At 50.7% G+C, this 16251-nt stretch overlaps 1 protein-coding gene across 12 annotated transcripts in view; it reads right to left on the reverse strand.

The window, feature by feature from the left end:
* NCKAP5 (NCK associated protein 5) overlaps positions 1-16251 on the reverse strand; it is a 264077-nt gene that overhangs the window by 130482 nt on the left and 117344 nt on the right. For 11 of the 12 annotated variants that reach the window (XM_061557707.1, XM_061557713.1, XM_061557709.1 and 8 more), the window contains one exon: positions 999-1062. In XM_061557707.1, coding sequence (XP_061413691.1) covers positions 999-1062 — 64 coding nt within the window. Of the gene's footprint in view, positions 1-998; positions 1063-14152; positions 14748-16251 lie in introns of those variants that run through there. The other variant, XM_061557716.1, reaches the window with a different exon arrangement.

The raw sequence follows: 16251 nt of genomic DNA on the forward strand, positions 1-16251 counted from the left end.
CATGTGACATGCATGAACACAACTCTGAGTGCGTTCCCACGACTCGGTGAACTACAACACTTATTAAATACATTCACATGGCTAAATTGGTGTGCTACATCTGCTGGAAGGACTGCTAATGCTTTTAAAATGTAATAATTACTCTTAATAATTTACAAAATAAATGACTTGGTACACTACAGCATCGTGTTTCAAGCATGCCTTTGACATTTGATATTTATTTCTCAAGCCTGAATGGCCAGGACCCATACATCATGCCGGTCATATATCGTGGCAAGATCCATAATTTGCTTTCAACTTTGACATGGACATTACAGACAACAAGAACATTTGCTTCCAACTGAATCACCCCGATTGCTCCCGATCTTATCAGATCTCGGAAACCAAAACACACAAAAAAGCAATGTAATTGCTATTGGCTAAAAACATCCCAAAGCTGAAAACTTACCTGAATATTACTCCGTTGGGATCGCACTCAGCCCCTACTTAGAAAACACGACAGGGTCCTCCTGAACGCGTCTGAGACTCAGTGACGCTTTCCTGGGCCAACCAGCATAACAATAAACGTAACAATAATCAGCGTGGATGTGAGACTGCCTGGGAAAGCCGGATGTTGTAGGCTTGGCCTGCAAGGTGGCCAGGACGTGGTAGTAAAGCAGTTGTTAATTGAACCCATCTGTGCGGAGTTTTGAGGGGGTTACCCCGTCATGGATTTTTTCTCTAGGTGCTCTGGTCTCCCCTCCCACGCAGAGCCAAACGCTCATTCAGAGCCTTGTCCACACATCCCAATGCAAGACTCGCGTGAAAAAGACCCTTAAGATTTGGCGAGAATTTGTTAACTAAATCGTTAAAAAAATACTTCATGCTGGCCGAGGTTACACGAGCGACAATATCACGGGGGCGAGTTCGCTGCGTTGTGTGCGAGCGGTGAGAGGCACGCGCACGCCACCGGGGATGTTTGCACTGGTCGGGAAACCGCGACCACGACGGAAACTCACCATTGAGCCCTCGCCTCGATGCCGGGCAACCTCCCTCTGCAGCCGCGCCACTGCCTGCTTCTCTCTGCCGTGCCAGGGCAGGAGGGGTGGAGGGGGGGGGGGCGAGAGTGGGAGAAGGGGCGGGGAGGGAGAAACAGGTCAAGAGCGGCACCCAAGGATTCGATCAAGGGAGACGGAAACACGGAGAGGAATCGCACACAATGCCGAAACCTGTCACTCCAAAAACCCGGGGACAGGTTCTATCAATATGTACGTGTGTGTGTGTGCACACGCCAACAGCACTTGCCCCAACAGTCTGTTACAGGCTATATGGGGGATCTTTGTCTTGTGTGTGGCGCAGTGGTGCAAGCACTGCGCTAAGACCCCTGGCGAACAGTGTTCGATTCCCGGCTAGATTGCACAGTGGGTACATGTTGTGTAAGGGGATGGTGCTTGGGTTATATGGGCTGGCATGTGTGCGCGTGTGTCTGTGGAGATTGATGGTGCAGCGGTTCACGTGATGTTCGATTCATGGCAAGAGATAAAATCAGTGGCAAGCAATGTCTGAACTTATACTGAGAGCCTCCAATCAAATAATTCAGCCTTAGATGAGTACCTGCAACAGTGTGTAAATATCAATACGAAGAGATGGCTGGATGTTGTGCTGGCCACAATACCAATTGGAGTACGTGGGTTTTAATAGGCGCTCACGAATAGCACTTACCCCAACAACCCAAACGGTTATTCCAGATATATTTGTCTCTGTGTGGAAATGTATAGCATTAAGTGTTTGTGTGAGATGCTGCTCTCAATGCTGTTTTTTTTTTTATCAACGTGAAGCACGCATAAGTTCACACACGCTCTGTTTATTACGCACACATGCCACGGCCAATGATGGACACGCTTGTTTATACAAGCAGCCACCAATCGTTGGCGCTGTCACTCACAACGTCCCTATCCGAAGCGCAGGTGAAGTGCGCGTGTCAACATCATCGTATCAGTGAGAGCGATCGAACCGTCAATTTTGGTTGTCATCGGATCTCCCTTCTCACCTCGAGAGGCACCCGAAAAAGATAGAAACAAAACCCCACCTCGAGCCTGTGGCTAAACGTTGACGCTCCGGCCAGGTGCGCCGGCCGAGCCATGCTGCGTTGTGGGCCCAGGTGCGCCGCACCGCGCAAGAGCCAGGTGCGTTGGCTGAAGCACCGCCGAGTGGCCAGGTGCGCCGTGCGTAGATTTTTTACATCGAACTTAAACAAGAGGTTCGTAAATCGTCACGGCGCTCTGCAAGGGTCGCGCGACGAGCCGGGCGGTGAAAAGGAACTTCGCTTCACCCTCGGGCTGCCATCACTAGCGACGGAGACGCTTTGCGTGGACAAGAATCTTTCAACGCAACGGAAACAACGTCGACATTCCCGAGCCAACTCTCCCGAAGCTCGCGTCCTGTACGTAGAAAGCGAAAATAAATAATCTAAGGGGACCGCAGAGTTTGCTTACAAAGCGAGGAACAGGAATGTAAAATCACATCTTCATTTATTTACACTTGCAATGTTTCGATATACATTGCTGCGTAGTGCACGTTGGCATATGCGTACGTATGTATGTTGTACAAATATGTACGTTTATACATTTAAATTGTGTCAAACTATTTTAAGCAATCACCATTAGGACACTATCAACGTCCCACAGAACTAAAGGTAAACTTATTTCGCAATGCCACCTTTGTGTACAGTATCACCAAACGCTGACCATATCCAAGTTATACGTGAGAATGGCATACTTGCTTCAATGACGAACAAAATATCCCATTCCCACATCTCTCCATCGCCCCTGTTGCCACTACGATGCGGAGCTGCGCCGCATCTTCAGTCAGAGCCAATCAATATGGTAAAGCGAAGTGCAGTGAAATTACTACTCCTCGCAGTGACACATTGTATTGCAACGACACACGATTACATCGATTGACCCAGTCCCGGGCTCGTAACGATGCAGCCTCACCGCCGCACGTAAGGGCATCCATGCACCGACTCTCCATTGAGAAGCCGGGGGGTGAAAAAACAACTCGGATAGCCCCAATCAAAATTGCCTTCTTTTTTTGTTTGAATAAGTGGACCAAACGTGACCGTTTTTCCAACAACACGTAACCGTTTCTCTATAAACACAATCACGACTGGCATCCTGCGCTGTGATTTTTAACACACGGATTTTATTTTTCTACAGTACCTTCTACACAATTATAGATACACGCAATTGGATGGAATCTTGCCACGTGTAGCTTATTTTAGCTTTAACTGTTATTTACTGCAACCGAAAAAAATTATATCGTGTCCGCGAGAGTGGTGCAGACGTTTTTGGAATAATGCTAGTATCCACTATATTATTACAATTACAATAAATGGCAGCTATTCGAACAAATGTATTTATTTATTTTAAAAACCCAGAAACAGTTACAGCTAACCAAACCCTCACGTGCGCACGTGTTTTCTCCGGCAACTGCGGACAGACAGTGGCACATCAGCAAGTAGCGGAGCGGGATAACGACAACATCGGTGTCAACGCACGTCGCCAAAGACAGCGATGATGTATTCGCGCGGAACTCATGGCAGCGGAACGACCGGGCTATTTGGCGAAAAAATAATAATAAAATGCGTATTGCATTACCGTATATCCATTTGGAGATCACTGTAATATGATTTTTAGAGGCAAGCTGCACGCTCAAGCCACAGGCAGATAGAACGGTTCTGCATCATTTGCTCGCACTGTGAAAGGAGAAATCGTTTAGTTGATTTTGGGCATCCTTCATTCCGGCTGAGTATTAAAATGTCCACGCGTGCCTTGTGAATTCAGCACCGGCACGGCAACAAATGCGTCAAATAAAATCTATGCATTGAATTGTACACTTAACTATTGGTCATTTACAATTGGTTAGACTCATCAACCGCAGGATCGTGAGAGTTGGCGATGGCTTGGGGAGGAACCTTCACCTCCGATTAGCACGGTTGGCTATGCATGGTGCTAAAGAGGTTCAACACACACACACATTAAGCGGTGAATTGATCACGGCTGATGAAGCAGTTGACGATATTCTAACGGAGCGAACCAAACCGAACCCAGAACGAGAAAGAAAACAAACGAGACGGCAAGAGGGGTGGCGAGAAATAAAATCGATCCCGGGGATGAGTCATGACGAAGTGGAATCATTGGGGGTTGGGCGCGAGAGGGGAGGGCGAGAGGCCGTCAGAGTGAACTCAGCAGGCAGATGTCACCGCGAGCGAGCGTGGACACCCTCCAGTGGTGCCGACGCCCCCCGCTGCTCGGAGCAGCTGCGAGCAAGCCCCTTCACAGATTGTGTTTTTCTGATAAACGGTGTCACCCTCCGCAGAGGTTGTGAAAAAGGGAGAACAAAAAAACATTTTTAGGACATTATTACTACTCCTACAGTTGTGTTGTTGTGCTCTATCATCAATAATAATCACATTCGTGATTTACAGCCCTTTGTCAAGGCTCTCCCGGAAGACGGCTTCTGCGCACCTATGGGTCGTGGGGGTTGTTTGACCGTAAGGGCGTCGGTGACGCCGGGCAGTGTGGGTTGGTGAAGGGGGGGAGGAGGGGGGCCGGTTCAGATATCACTTGCCACTTTTAGCCCTGGTCAGGAAACCAACTCAAATTGCCAGGTTCATAGTGCAGTGCGTGCTAATCACTGCATCACGGCTCTGCCTTGCAACATCATTGAGAAAAGCAGATAAGGCACTCTCTCTCAGATCTACAAAATACAATGTTGGTTAGTATTTCTGCATTGGCATTACAATTTCAGATGAGAGCAAACTAAGCAATACAAAAATAAACTGAACTCTGACCTTTAATCTAGTAATGACAAAAATAGCAATTCACAGGCAAGGAAAACTCTGCTACTTTAGCCAATTTGTATCAACACACGGTTAACAGAACCGATAGGATGCTGCGAGCTGCAATGAAATCACGCGACCTTACCGCCAACCCTGTAGCTCACATTCCGTAATCGAAGCCGGTGGTGTCTTGGAGCACGAGCATGCTGCCTTTGTGGCGAGGGCCCACGTGGGGTGTATATTAACGACATTAACCCGTACGCCACCCCGCCTCTCCTCCCTCCCCACCGCCACCACCACACCTCCTTCCTCGGCCGCAAGGGGAGGCCCCTAATGACTGCGATAGCTGGCTGAAAGGCATCACCGATCGCAGCAAAATGGGCTAATAATGTGGCACAGTGAAGCCACTGCGCCACGGAGCGCGGTGATGAGATTACTGCGGGGAGGCTGCCACTGGCACACAAAGGGCTGGATGCTCCGCAGTTCCCTTCTGCAAGCAACCTATGAATGTTACCAAAAAAATGGGCTGAACCAACACGCACAAAGACAAAGGATCCTCCGTATAGCCTTAACAGACTGTAGGGGCAAGTGCTGTCAGCGAGCACCTATGAAGGCCGGCACGGCACATGAGGTACGTGGCCAGCACCACGCCCGGCCGCCTTTGTCTCTCCAGTGGCGATGTTTACACACCGCACCAGGTACTCATTTGAGGCTGAGTCGACCTAAGGGAGGCCCAAGACCGGTTTAGGTAATCATCACTGGTGTTGGTCGAGAGCTGGAATCGAACTCTGGTGGCCGGGTTCGTCGCGCAGCGTAGCACTAATCACTACACTACCGCTCTCCATAAGACGCACACGTGTGTGCGCGTCAACACGTGTGTGTGCACGTCAACACGTGTGTGTGCGCGTCAACACGTGTGTGTGCGCGTCAACACACACGTGTTAAAATCGAGTGCTTTGTGATGGAGAAGCAGTCGCTTTCTGGGAGGGATCACGAGGATTGGTCCAATCGCATGAGAAAAGCGACTTTTGGTCTCACTGGGCTCTCATCTAGCTATACACCAAGGACACATCTCAATGGACGGACTCATAATAATTTCCAACCATTACGACCAATAACCCTCATTTAACACCAGGTGACAGACCATAAAGAATGAAGTCTCTTTATTATCAAGGGAGATTTGAGTCACGAAAGCAATACTGTACACAAGTGATAAAGGTCAAACGGCATCAAACCGGGTAGATATATTGAGCGATAAAGATACACACTGAAACTACTTCAAACCATTAAAAGATAATAAAAAGTTTGAAATTAAAGTAAAAAATCCATTGAGATAGTTCTGAGATGAGGTTTGAGGTTTGGTTAACTAAACCTTCATATCGTTCAAGCAATGAATCCAATTGCCGTGGCAAGCCAACTGCAATGGGATGGTTTAAAGAAACAAAGGCTGTAATATTGTTCCATGAACTGGGGACATCGTGGTAGAGAAACATTTTTCAAATTGATTCTCAATCCTCCATCTCTCTGTCTCACCTTCACTAGCTCTCACACATGAAACACACCCGCCTGAATTTTCTGGTGATTCCAATCATCTGTAAGGATCTAGCTATTAGCCTTTATTGCCTTGTCTTTAAGACCAAATTGTCTGCAATTGCCTGCTAATATCCCAAAGTTAACAGCAGTTAACAACCCAGAAAATTGGCAGATTTAGCGAAAATGCACAAAGGAGACGACTGGAATCACGCACTCTGCTAGATGCCAGACAAGACACTGCAGAGGTTTAATGATTGACTCGGACGTGAAAGTCTACGACTTCCTCCGCCTTTACCAGGCCACTCAGAGGTCGCTTCTCTTTCACGGAGATCCATAACATGGAAATGAGCAGCCCGGCACATTCCACGCAGAGATAATGTGGTGTTTCAGCATCGCACCGCACAGCAACACCCAGTCCCAAGTCCTTGGTTGTTTACTGCTCTTGCAGACAAGTACCACTAACCAGCCGCACCGGGAGAACTGAATGAAACTACAGTGCAAAGGAATCAACAGTCCAAATGCACAATCTCGAAATGTACTTGTCAAAGGCTTCTCACTAATTCCCAATGGCAGTCCATGCGGTCAGAAACCGCACGAGGCCTTCTACAGCAGAGGGCGATTGGGTGAGGAGACCCCTGTGCAGCAGTGGATAGACTAAATCTAACGATGTTGATGATGACGACTAGGGATTGAACGGCGAGACGTGAACCCATTGCATACAATATTAACAAATCTAAACTCAACGATTTTTACGCATTAAATTGGACGCACGTATCAGTAGCTTGGGTGGAGTGGTTGCACAGTGTTTAGCGCACTTCGCTATGAACCCGGCACCAGAAATTCAATTTCCAGCAGCAGCTAACATCAGTGGCGAGTGATATCTGAATCAGTCCTACCCCCCCCCCCTTCGCCCCCACTTCCCCTTCACCAAGAAAACAACCCCCGTTACCGACTGGGAAGGCCATCATCCAACAATAGACTGGCCCAACGGCCGTACATGATCGTGAGCTTGGTTCATCAATGAACGCATCCATCGTTCAACCCTTAACGATATAACCAGGGGAACGAACAGCGATGATCACGCGACGCTCTCTGCGCACAGTGCCGTGCGCGCGAGGTCGGCACATCTGACATTTGCAGGCAGAGAGCGAAAGCAGCGGGATCACCGGAGCCATTTGTAGGGAGAAAGGCGCCACCACGGAGAGCAGAAAGGGCCCGGTGCCAGGCACTCGCTCGCGCTGCCGCTCGCGAACACCGCGAGCGGCGTGATCACGCCGCTGTGCCGAGTGCCGAGGGAGGGACGATGGTGACACTGCAGACGGGAGCGCTTACGGGCACACCGGCCAAAAAGAATCCCAAGCGACGAAAACTAAAAAAAAATGCAATAACGAGAAAGCCAGTAAATTTATTAACAAATACCTTTTTTTTACAGGCCAACATGTGATGACATCATAAACCACGGTCTATTCACAAAGTGTGAATTAATCGAAGGTGACATGCACATGTTCGAGATTTTAAAATACACCAAAAAATCTACCCTTTTTAACGTGCAAGATTGAAAAATTGGAGGGGCTGCTCAATGGAGTCAAATCGCCCATGCAAAATCCCCGCAAATACACAGAGGGTGCATTTGGATCAAGCATCGAACAACTGCTGTTTGTACACAAGACGTGCAGCGCCATAAACACCATCCACGCAAGAGGCTTCAAAACAGCACAGAAAGCTTGCAACGGAAGAAGGAATACGGGATAATGATGTGGCTGTCATGATTAAATCATGCGCTCTGCCGTGGCGTAGTGTTGCATATTATGTAATAAATCATTTAGCAAGTACGACTGTTTCGCAAATGGTAAATAATGCATTGAGGAATAATGGCATGACGAGTTGCATTTTTTTTTCTTAAAGTGTCCAAGCGAAGGAAAGGCATTCACCGTCAGACTGGAAAGAAGGTGCTCTCGTTTGAGATATGGGGAAAGCCACAACCCTGAAGGAGCATCCCCCCCGTCAGCTGAGAAGTCGCAGCACACAATGGTTTTCGAAGCGTCGTATTTCATTGTCGTTGGTGAGCCGTATTCTTAGAAATGGTTGGGCAGTTTTTCAGTTCCTTCCTTCACCTTCTTCTCCTCCTCAGGGTTGCATTGCCATAAACTCCTCGGCAACCTTCTTTATTCACCGAGTGTCAGTGTCTCCGGGGGTTCTCCCAGGTGTATTGTGGAGATGGGTATGATCAGACTAAGGGATTGAAAGAAGGAGAGCCTTGCAGTTTTTGGATGCCTCCCCTCGCCATCTGGCCCCTCTAGTCTCTTCTCCCTTCTCACTCCTGTCCAACGGCCGCACGGCGCTTGGGCCCCCCCAGCGACCAGACGGAGAGCACTCTACAGCGCGAGAGACACGCAGCTTCCAGGACAAATTATGGATTATGTAGAGTCCTTCCGTTCATATTTTAAGCAGATTACGATCGCATAATGCATGGCATTCGTGAAGCCAAATTTCCTCCCACTCCCTTAGCGTTTGCCAAAGAACCCCCACCCCCCATCCCATTATTTTTAGTTATTCGTCAAGTTCATGCTTTTAAAAGAATAACTAATTCATGGGTCCCTGTCCAGCAATAACGCGCTATAACAGGGCACCACGTGCACACACGATGCTCGTAATGCCGACATCATCTCATCTTAGACACGGGCTAAAGTTGTGACATTACAGCATTTCCGCGGGGGATCACACTCGGTTTAAAAACGCACACACACAGACGCACTCACTCATAATCCAACGGATAAATACACTTCTTGCAAGGCTCATGAAAATTATAATGGGGGCAGCCTTTTAATGGACAAGCGGACAGTCACGGTAAACACAAATGCCTCAGCTGTTTTCTCTGTGGGATTTGGAGAGTCTAGCTCAGGGGGGGTTATCCCCTCCACGTGGTTCAACTCTGACCCCAATCCATTCCATCGAAAACCCCTGGCAGCGTTGCTCCTGACCCCCTGGGCACATCGAGCGCCAAATCGGACAGCAAGCATCTCAACCTCACGATGCACTTGCTGTGGGCACATCTTTCCTTTAAAACTTACTGACAAATGTATGTATGTTGAACTTATTTCACACTGTACGTAGTCATCGGAGGTGCGGGGAAATGTATCCTAAGCATGGTCAAAAAACATGAAACAAGACCTGGAAAGTAAACATAGAAGCATGGAGAGGTGCATGCTGGGAATTACACTGGGAGACAGAAAGAGGCATGCACGGATCACAGAACAAATGGCAATGAGCGACATCTTGTTGACCACTGAGAAAGGTGAGTGGGCCTGCGCTATGATCACCGGTGAGCGAGACTGGTGACCACCGTGGAGGAGATGGAGTGATGTAATCACTACACGCGCACCAGCGAGATGGACTCTACCTCCTCAGGACCGCGAAGGGTGGTGATTGTGCAGGAAGGCCGTCATCCAGCAGTGGATACAACAGGACCTGTGATGATGATGAACATCATACTATTACAGCAACGACACTGCACTGTGGCTTTACACAAAGCTTTCCATCTTTAGATAATTCACTATCGGTGGGCTACAATCATAATACTGGTTTATTGGTGATACTATCCTTAACAGTTACATGCAGCTGACAGTGCAATGAATATTTAAGCAGCCTTTGCCAGGCGTCTGTGAGACACATAGCCAAGCAGAGGAAATCGGATCTGCCTGTCCGAGGTCTCATCTGTTCCCAGAATTCCCAGGGGTTGAGATGTCGCATCCACTAGTGGGTCTGACTCCCCCCCCCCTTCATCCTCCCCCGCTCCCCACCTCCCCCCCCAAGGAACCTATCAGTGAGCTACATGGTGGACCTGTGGAGCGGTGCTCCTGGCAAACCTGTTTGCCATTCCTGCATACGACAATGCCCTGACAAGACCCTTCCCATCCGACACCTCGTGTTCACTGCACATACTGATGTGGCAGAGAAGACGTGGCATTAAACATAGTACCAACAAGGAACGTAATTAGATACACTGTATAGGAGAGTCTCGGTGGAGCGGTGGTAGTGCAGTGGTAGCACCCTGTGCTACGAACCCATCCACGTGAGTTCAATTCCCGACCACGGCTAACACTGGCGGCGAGTGACATCTGAATCTGGGTCATGGGCCCTGCCTGCACTTCACCAATCTGCACTGCCCAGCTGGGTGAAGGACTGTCGGACAACCACCACGAGCGACACATCTACCGTCAGGCAGTGGATTGATAAAAGGGGTTGTGTCAATCGTCAGGGTGATATCAGAGGAGCAGTCAAACATAACGACATCCAACCAAAGGTGCATTTAAAAAATGCACAAACTGGCAAGATCTGCAGCCTAAAGCACCGAGGCTCGGAGGTAGTCCACTTGTGCCAGAGCAGCATGGCTTGCGGTGACGAGACGGTGAGTTCACGTGCCGCCCAGAGCCGATTCAACGTTGCACCACCAGCTGAACACGACTTGTTCAGAAGGCAACGGTAGCTGTCGACTGATCCCCACCACAGCAATGTGGAATTTCCACCACTTGCTGAGAGCGACTTATAACGATGAGCAACTGCCCAGTGATAATTTAAGAGCGGGGTGGCTTTGACGTTTATTGAGACAAACTGTACCGCAAAATGTCATTAAAATTCAACAAGGTTTACTGCAGCATATTAAGTGGCAGAGGTCGTACCTGTTCACACTTCATAAAATTATATTGCCATGGCAATTATAAGCAGATCGTCGATAATAACAATGGAACAATTAAAAACGTTACACTAAATAAGAAAAACACTTTAAAAAGTGGTGTCACTTTATGTTACACTAACCTCCCTCAAGGAAGATTAAACCGGAACACTGCCATCGATCATGACCCAGAGATGCACACAGTCTGTGCGTCCCAGGCTGATACAAGGTAACACATTTATTCATGAGAAAACTTGTTAAAGTTGTGATCAAGTGCATACAGTACAGTTCTCTCGTTTTGTCCATGCGATGCTCACTCCCAGATCTTCTACATGGTCACTGCAGTGGCATTGGCAACTAGAGCACGTTGACGGTACGCTTGACCCACATTTTCGAGTCTTAAATTTCATTTACAAAGCTTCAAACTCATGCTGAACAGGCCAGGGCACACACCCTACGTGTGTATCTCTTAGATAAGGAGAGAGATACAAGTTAAAATGTATCTTGTTTGGACAAACATCCCTCAGCACCAAGATAAGAGATAGTTGTTGTGTTGTTTGCCTCTTCCTTGAATTGGGTGGTCAGCAAATTGCACACTGAACCCGGCCACTCGAGTTCGATTCTCTGCCCATGGCGACAACCAGTGGTGAGTGATATCTGAACCAATCCCAGGTCTCTACCAGACTCAACCTTCACCGATCTGCACCGACTAGGACAATGAAATATGGACAAACATCCCTCAGAACCAACACAGCTTGGAAAGGCCTTCATCCAGCTATGGTATTGGCAAAGTGCTATAGATTATTATCATTATTAACTATTATTAACTATTACGCTATTCCTTTAATGGAGAGGAGGTGGGGAGGTTGCTTCGAAGCGGAAGCGTTTCGTGGCTTCGTACACAACCGCGATAGGAACACACCCCACGCCGGCTTGCTTCACGACGTCGAGACCCAACACGACCCACCCTGGCTCAGGGGGACATCACAAAGTCAACCCTGGAAACCTTTAAACAAAGCTCCATCAGCCAGTTAAGAGCCGCCGACCGAACAGGAAACTACGTGGTGTCGGCCAAACAGCACCAAATCTCCCAGCGATGGCCACGCGGTTCCACGAGCGGCCAATTGATTGCGACTGTGAGCAGCAGCCACAAGCCGAGGTCTCCCGTTGGCAATACTCTCGGTTGGAATAGTAAACAGACACTGCACGCAGATACGGTCTCCGTGTCCGTGCGACGCCACGTTGGGGACCAATGGTAGTCATTAATAATACGGTAATGACATTGGACAGCCTCGTGTGGTAACACTATTCTTTTAGTGACAGGGTCCTACACTGCCATGGCTTTCTGATGTGTTGTTGGCTTATTCCACCTGTGCATCAGAGGGCTGTGCAGCACAAGTGGGAAAAGCAACGTTCTCATAATAGATTTTGTTTGCAATGGAGAGTAAACCAGAGTACCCGGAGAAACTCACGCAGGCGAGGGGATAACTCGGAAATGTCAGTACAAGTGGGCTCACGAACCTATTTGCTGTACTGCCACATCCTGGCTACCGCACAGCCCGGCGGGTGCGGGAGCTTTGCAAAGCCGCGGCGGGATCTCCCAACCGTCGCTTCAGCGGCGCTGAATCGTGCACAAAGGAAGTTGAAGACACAGCATGCCGAGTGCTGCGTGCACAGATAAACCACAACTTGTTACCGACTTGGCAGCTTCACGATTTATAGCCGGGGGGTGCATCATCATCAACATCATCCAGCCGCACGCATCGCTCGTGCAGTCAGGAGACGGTCGAGATGTAGCACGTGAACAACGGAGGGAGTTGGCAGGCGTGAGGTTAAGCGGTGAAGCAAGACGATTCGTTATACAGGAGGGGATGGCGGCGCAACGGGGCTGGTGGGGAAGGGACGCGCTGCTTTTTTGTGGGGGGGGGGGGGAAATGCCCCCCCCAGTCTCACGGTTGGCTACGTACGGTGCGAAGGAGGCCCAACGTGCATTCATAACATGGAGGTCACTGTGCCTGGAAGCTTTTCTAATAAATATTGCTGCATCGAACAAACAAATAATAGATATTAACAAATATAAATTCTTTAAAAAAGAAGATTGGATAAATCTACAAACAATAAAGAAGCTGAAGAACATCGCCACGTTTTCATTACTTACACTTGGCAACAACTAAGTTCAAATCCGGGCGATGGCTGTTTGTTCAACAAGAAAGGGAGAAGTGCGACCACGCCGGGGACCGTGCGTGGGGCCGCGTGCTCGTTAGGGGAACGCCGGCAGGGCACGGGGGGAAGGGGGGGGGGCTCGCACCGCCCACGTCGGGCCCCCCCCCCCCCGGTCACCACGCGACAGGCGTGCGTGCGACCCGGCAGGCGGGACGGGCGCCGCCGGGTCCCCACCGCACCGCCAGCGGGCGGGCGGGCGGGCGATTGTTCCTCCAAGAGAAAAGAGGGCTTTGTCCTTGGCTCACACCCCAAAACTAACTGAGCGAGCCGAGCTCCCTGCTCCACTCCTTCTCCCGCCCGCCCGCCCCCACCTCCACCACCACCCAGCACCACACTCCCCGGTGCTCGCTTCTCGCTCTCCTTTTGCCGCCCCTTGCTGCAAGGCTTTTCTCTGCCCCGATCTGTATTCCTCCTGTGGCACGGAAACACGAGGAAGTGACAAATGCACTGCGAAGGCCGGGCCACCTCAATTGATGTAGGAGACGGCAGCCAGCTCGTATTAGCCAGTCTGCACGCTCTCTCCGCCGACATTGGGGAATAAAAACCGTGCGCGTATAAATACACGCCGAATTGGCTCGTTTTCGGAAAACGAGCAGAGCAGATGACTGCATGCAAGCGGTGGGGAGCGCGCCTCTTCCATTAAAAAAAAATGCAAACCGCTTCTTACGAAACCCTCCAAGGTGAACAAACGTGAATTAAACACCAAATACGTGGAGCGTCAGGGGGTCCAAGTAATACTTTGCTCTCAAGATGTGCACCAAACGAGTTGCTCCGGCTCAACCGCCGTGACGCGTCGCGCCCCGCAAACATCGAACCCGCACCTCCGATTAGCACGGTTGGCTACGTGCGGTGCGAAAGAAATTCAACATGCATACGAAGTTCGACATCAACACACGCCTCACCTGCCAAGCGGCGGTGCATTTCCCTGGAGCGAGCCGGCACGTGAAGCGACATCTGCTAGCTGGCGCAGGCGACGCCGCGGGACGAACGCTTGAGACACGCGTCCACGCACATTGCGTTTATGCCATTCGCAGCGAAGGTGGCGGCAGCTTCCAGATCTTCCCCGCAAGGGCAGGAGGAGTACATCACCTGATCGTTCTCAGCTCCGCCAACCTGACAGTCCGCACCCCTCCCTAGCGCCTGGCACGGCTGCGGACGCAACGGCGACCGGACGCGGGGCGTGCGCGCGTGCACGCAAGAGGCGGCGACGGACGCGACGGGAAGAATTCCCCCGGGGAGTTCGCTTGCCGCGGACGGGATTGAGCGAGCGCCGGAAGTGCGGGACGCTCCGAGGAGGGAGCGACGCGGCACGCTCGCGCCAGCGACGGCGGCCAGAGAAGTTTCCGTGTCGGAGCGCTCGACCGTGACCACCGCCACCGCCGCGTCACAAAACCGTGCCCCCCCCCGCTCCCAACGCTCCCCTCCTCCTCTCCTCCCTCCCTCCTCCTCCTCACCGCTCCTCCTCACCACCCCCGCTTGCTCATCGCGCACGACAGCACGCGCAGGGAGCAGAGGAGCTACGGGGAAGCGAGAGGCACGGCGCAGGGGGAGAGCGGCAGAGAGAGGGCGCGGAAACAGGAGGTGGGCAGCTGCGCGGGGGGAGCCCGGCTTCCGGAAGCGCGGGAGCGGCGGAGTGTCAGAGCGTCGAGCGGCACGCCGGCCCCCGAGTCCGCTCCATCTGCTGCCGTGACAATCGGTTGCGCACGAGCGCCTCCGACAAATCTGCCCGCGGAACGCGGCGGCCGGCGCGCGCTGCCTGTGGGTCCTTTTGTTCCCCTCCACGGAGTTTTGGATGGGTGGGAGGAGGGACAGCGGGGGGAAAAAGATGGATGGATGGAAGAGAGTGGGGGGAGGGGCCGGCTTGGGGTGCGTGGAGGGGGGATATTTAAATGCGTATGAGCAGCGTCTCTATTCTCACTCACTGAGCGCGTCCTCTCTCTCTACGTCTCTTTCTCCATTTATCGTTTAACTCTTTTCATCATTTCCCTACAGGGCATGCACAGCCCCCCTCCGCCCCCGCCCTCAACGCTCCCCTCCTCCCCTGCCCCGACCGCAGATCGCTTTTAGAAGCGGTAATAAAACAATTAGGCTAATCACATCAGCTGTCAATCAATGCAACCATGACATGAAAAATAGGGAGGCCGTCGTGCGCTCGCACCGGGGTAGTAAACAGAGGGACCTGTGGGGCATTTCCATGCTGTGGTGTCACCAACATTTGCATTCAAATTTTGAATTATCATTTTAATTTACAATTTAATTACCCACCCACCCCTCACCCACTCCCGCCACTGCTTTCCATGGCAGGAGTTAACATCTCGCCATGGTGGAGAGATGTTAACTCTACCTCGCCTGGTATATTTGGAGTTTGCGTATCTGTCTCCCCGTTGTCGATTTCTCTCCGGCTCCTCCGGTTTTTCCCCCTCCACATTTACAAATATGAGTTTAGAGTATTTGGCTGCTGTGAAGGTCGACACGATAAGCCGCTTCGCTGAGCTATCATTTGTGATAGCCAGGTCGCTTCTGAAAAATAACTATATAGCTCAGTGGGCCTGACCTGGTAAAAAAAAAAAAATGTTTACTAGTTTGGAAGTGGCTGTGAGAGGGGGCATGCACTGGTGAATGACGCCATGGTGCGCGTCGGGCGTGCGAGTCGCGATGTCGCCCGAGCTCCTTGGGCAGCCGGTGACCGGTGCAGGGCAGCGCGGAGGGCAGGGCCACACAGCCTCCGACTCGCTTTGAAGACGCGTCCATGTCACCGTCCCACTTTTCTAAGCTCGTGATCTCCCAGGTGCACTGGGGCAGAACAGGCCACGTCCATGACACTACTAATAATGATGAGAGTAACAGCCACCGGGGTAACATCTGCCACACCGGTTGCGTGCAAATGTCACAAAGTTACGATCGAAAATGAAATAAATCACCATCCTTTGCAATGAAGAGTAACAAAAATGTTAAATAAAAAACCATCAGGCGTGTTATACACCACTACTGTTTAACTTGA

The sequence above is a fragment of the Lethenteron reissneri genome, chromosome 23 (genome assembly GCF_015708825.2).
Source record: "Lethenteron reissneri isolate LAM-NWPU_2019-01 chromosome 23, ASM1570882v1, whole genome shotgun sequence".
In the NCBI taxonomy this organism is placed as follows: Eukaryota; Metazoa; Chordata; class Hyperoartia; order Petromyzontiformes; family Petromyzontidae; genus Lethenteron; species Lethenteron reissneri.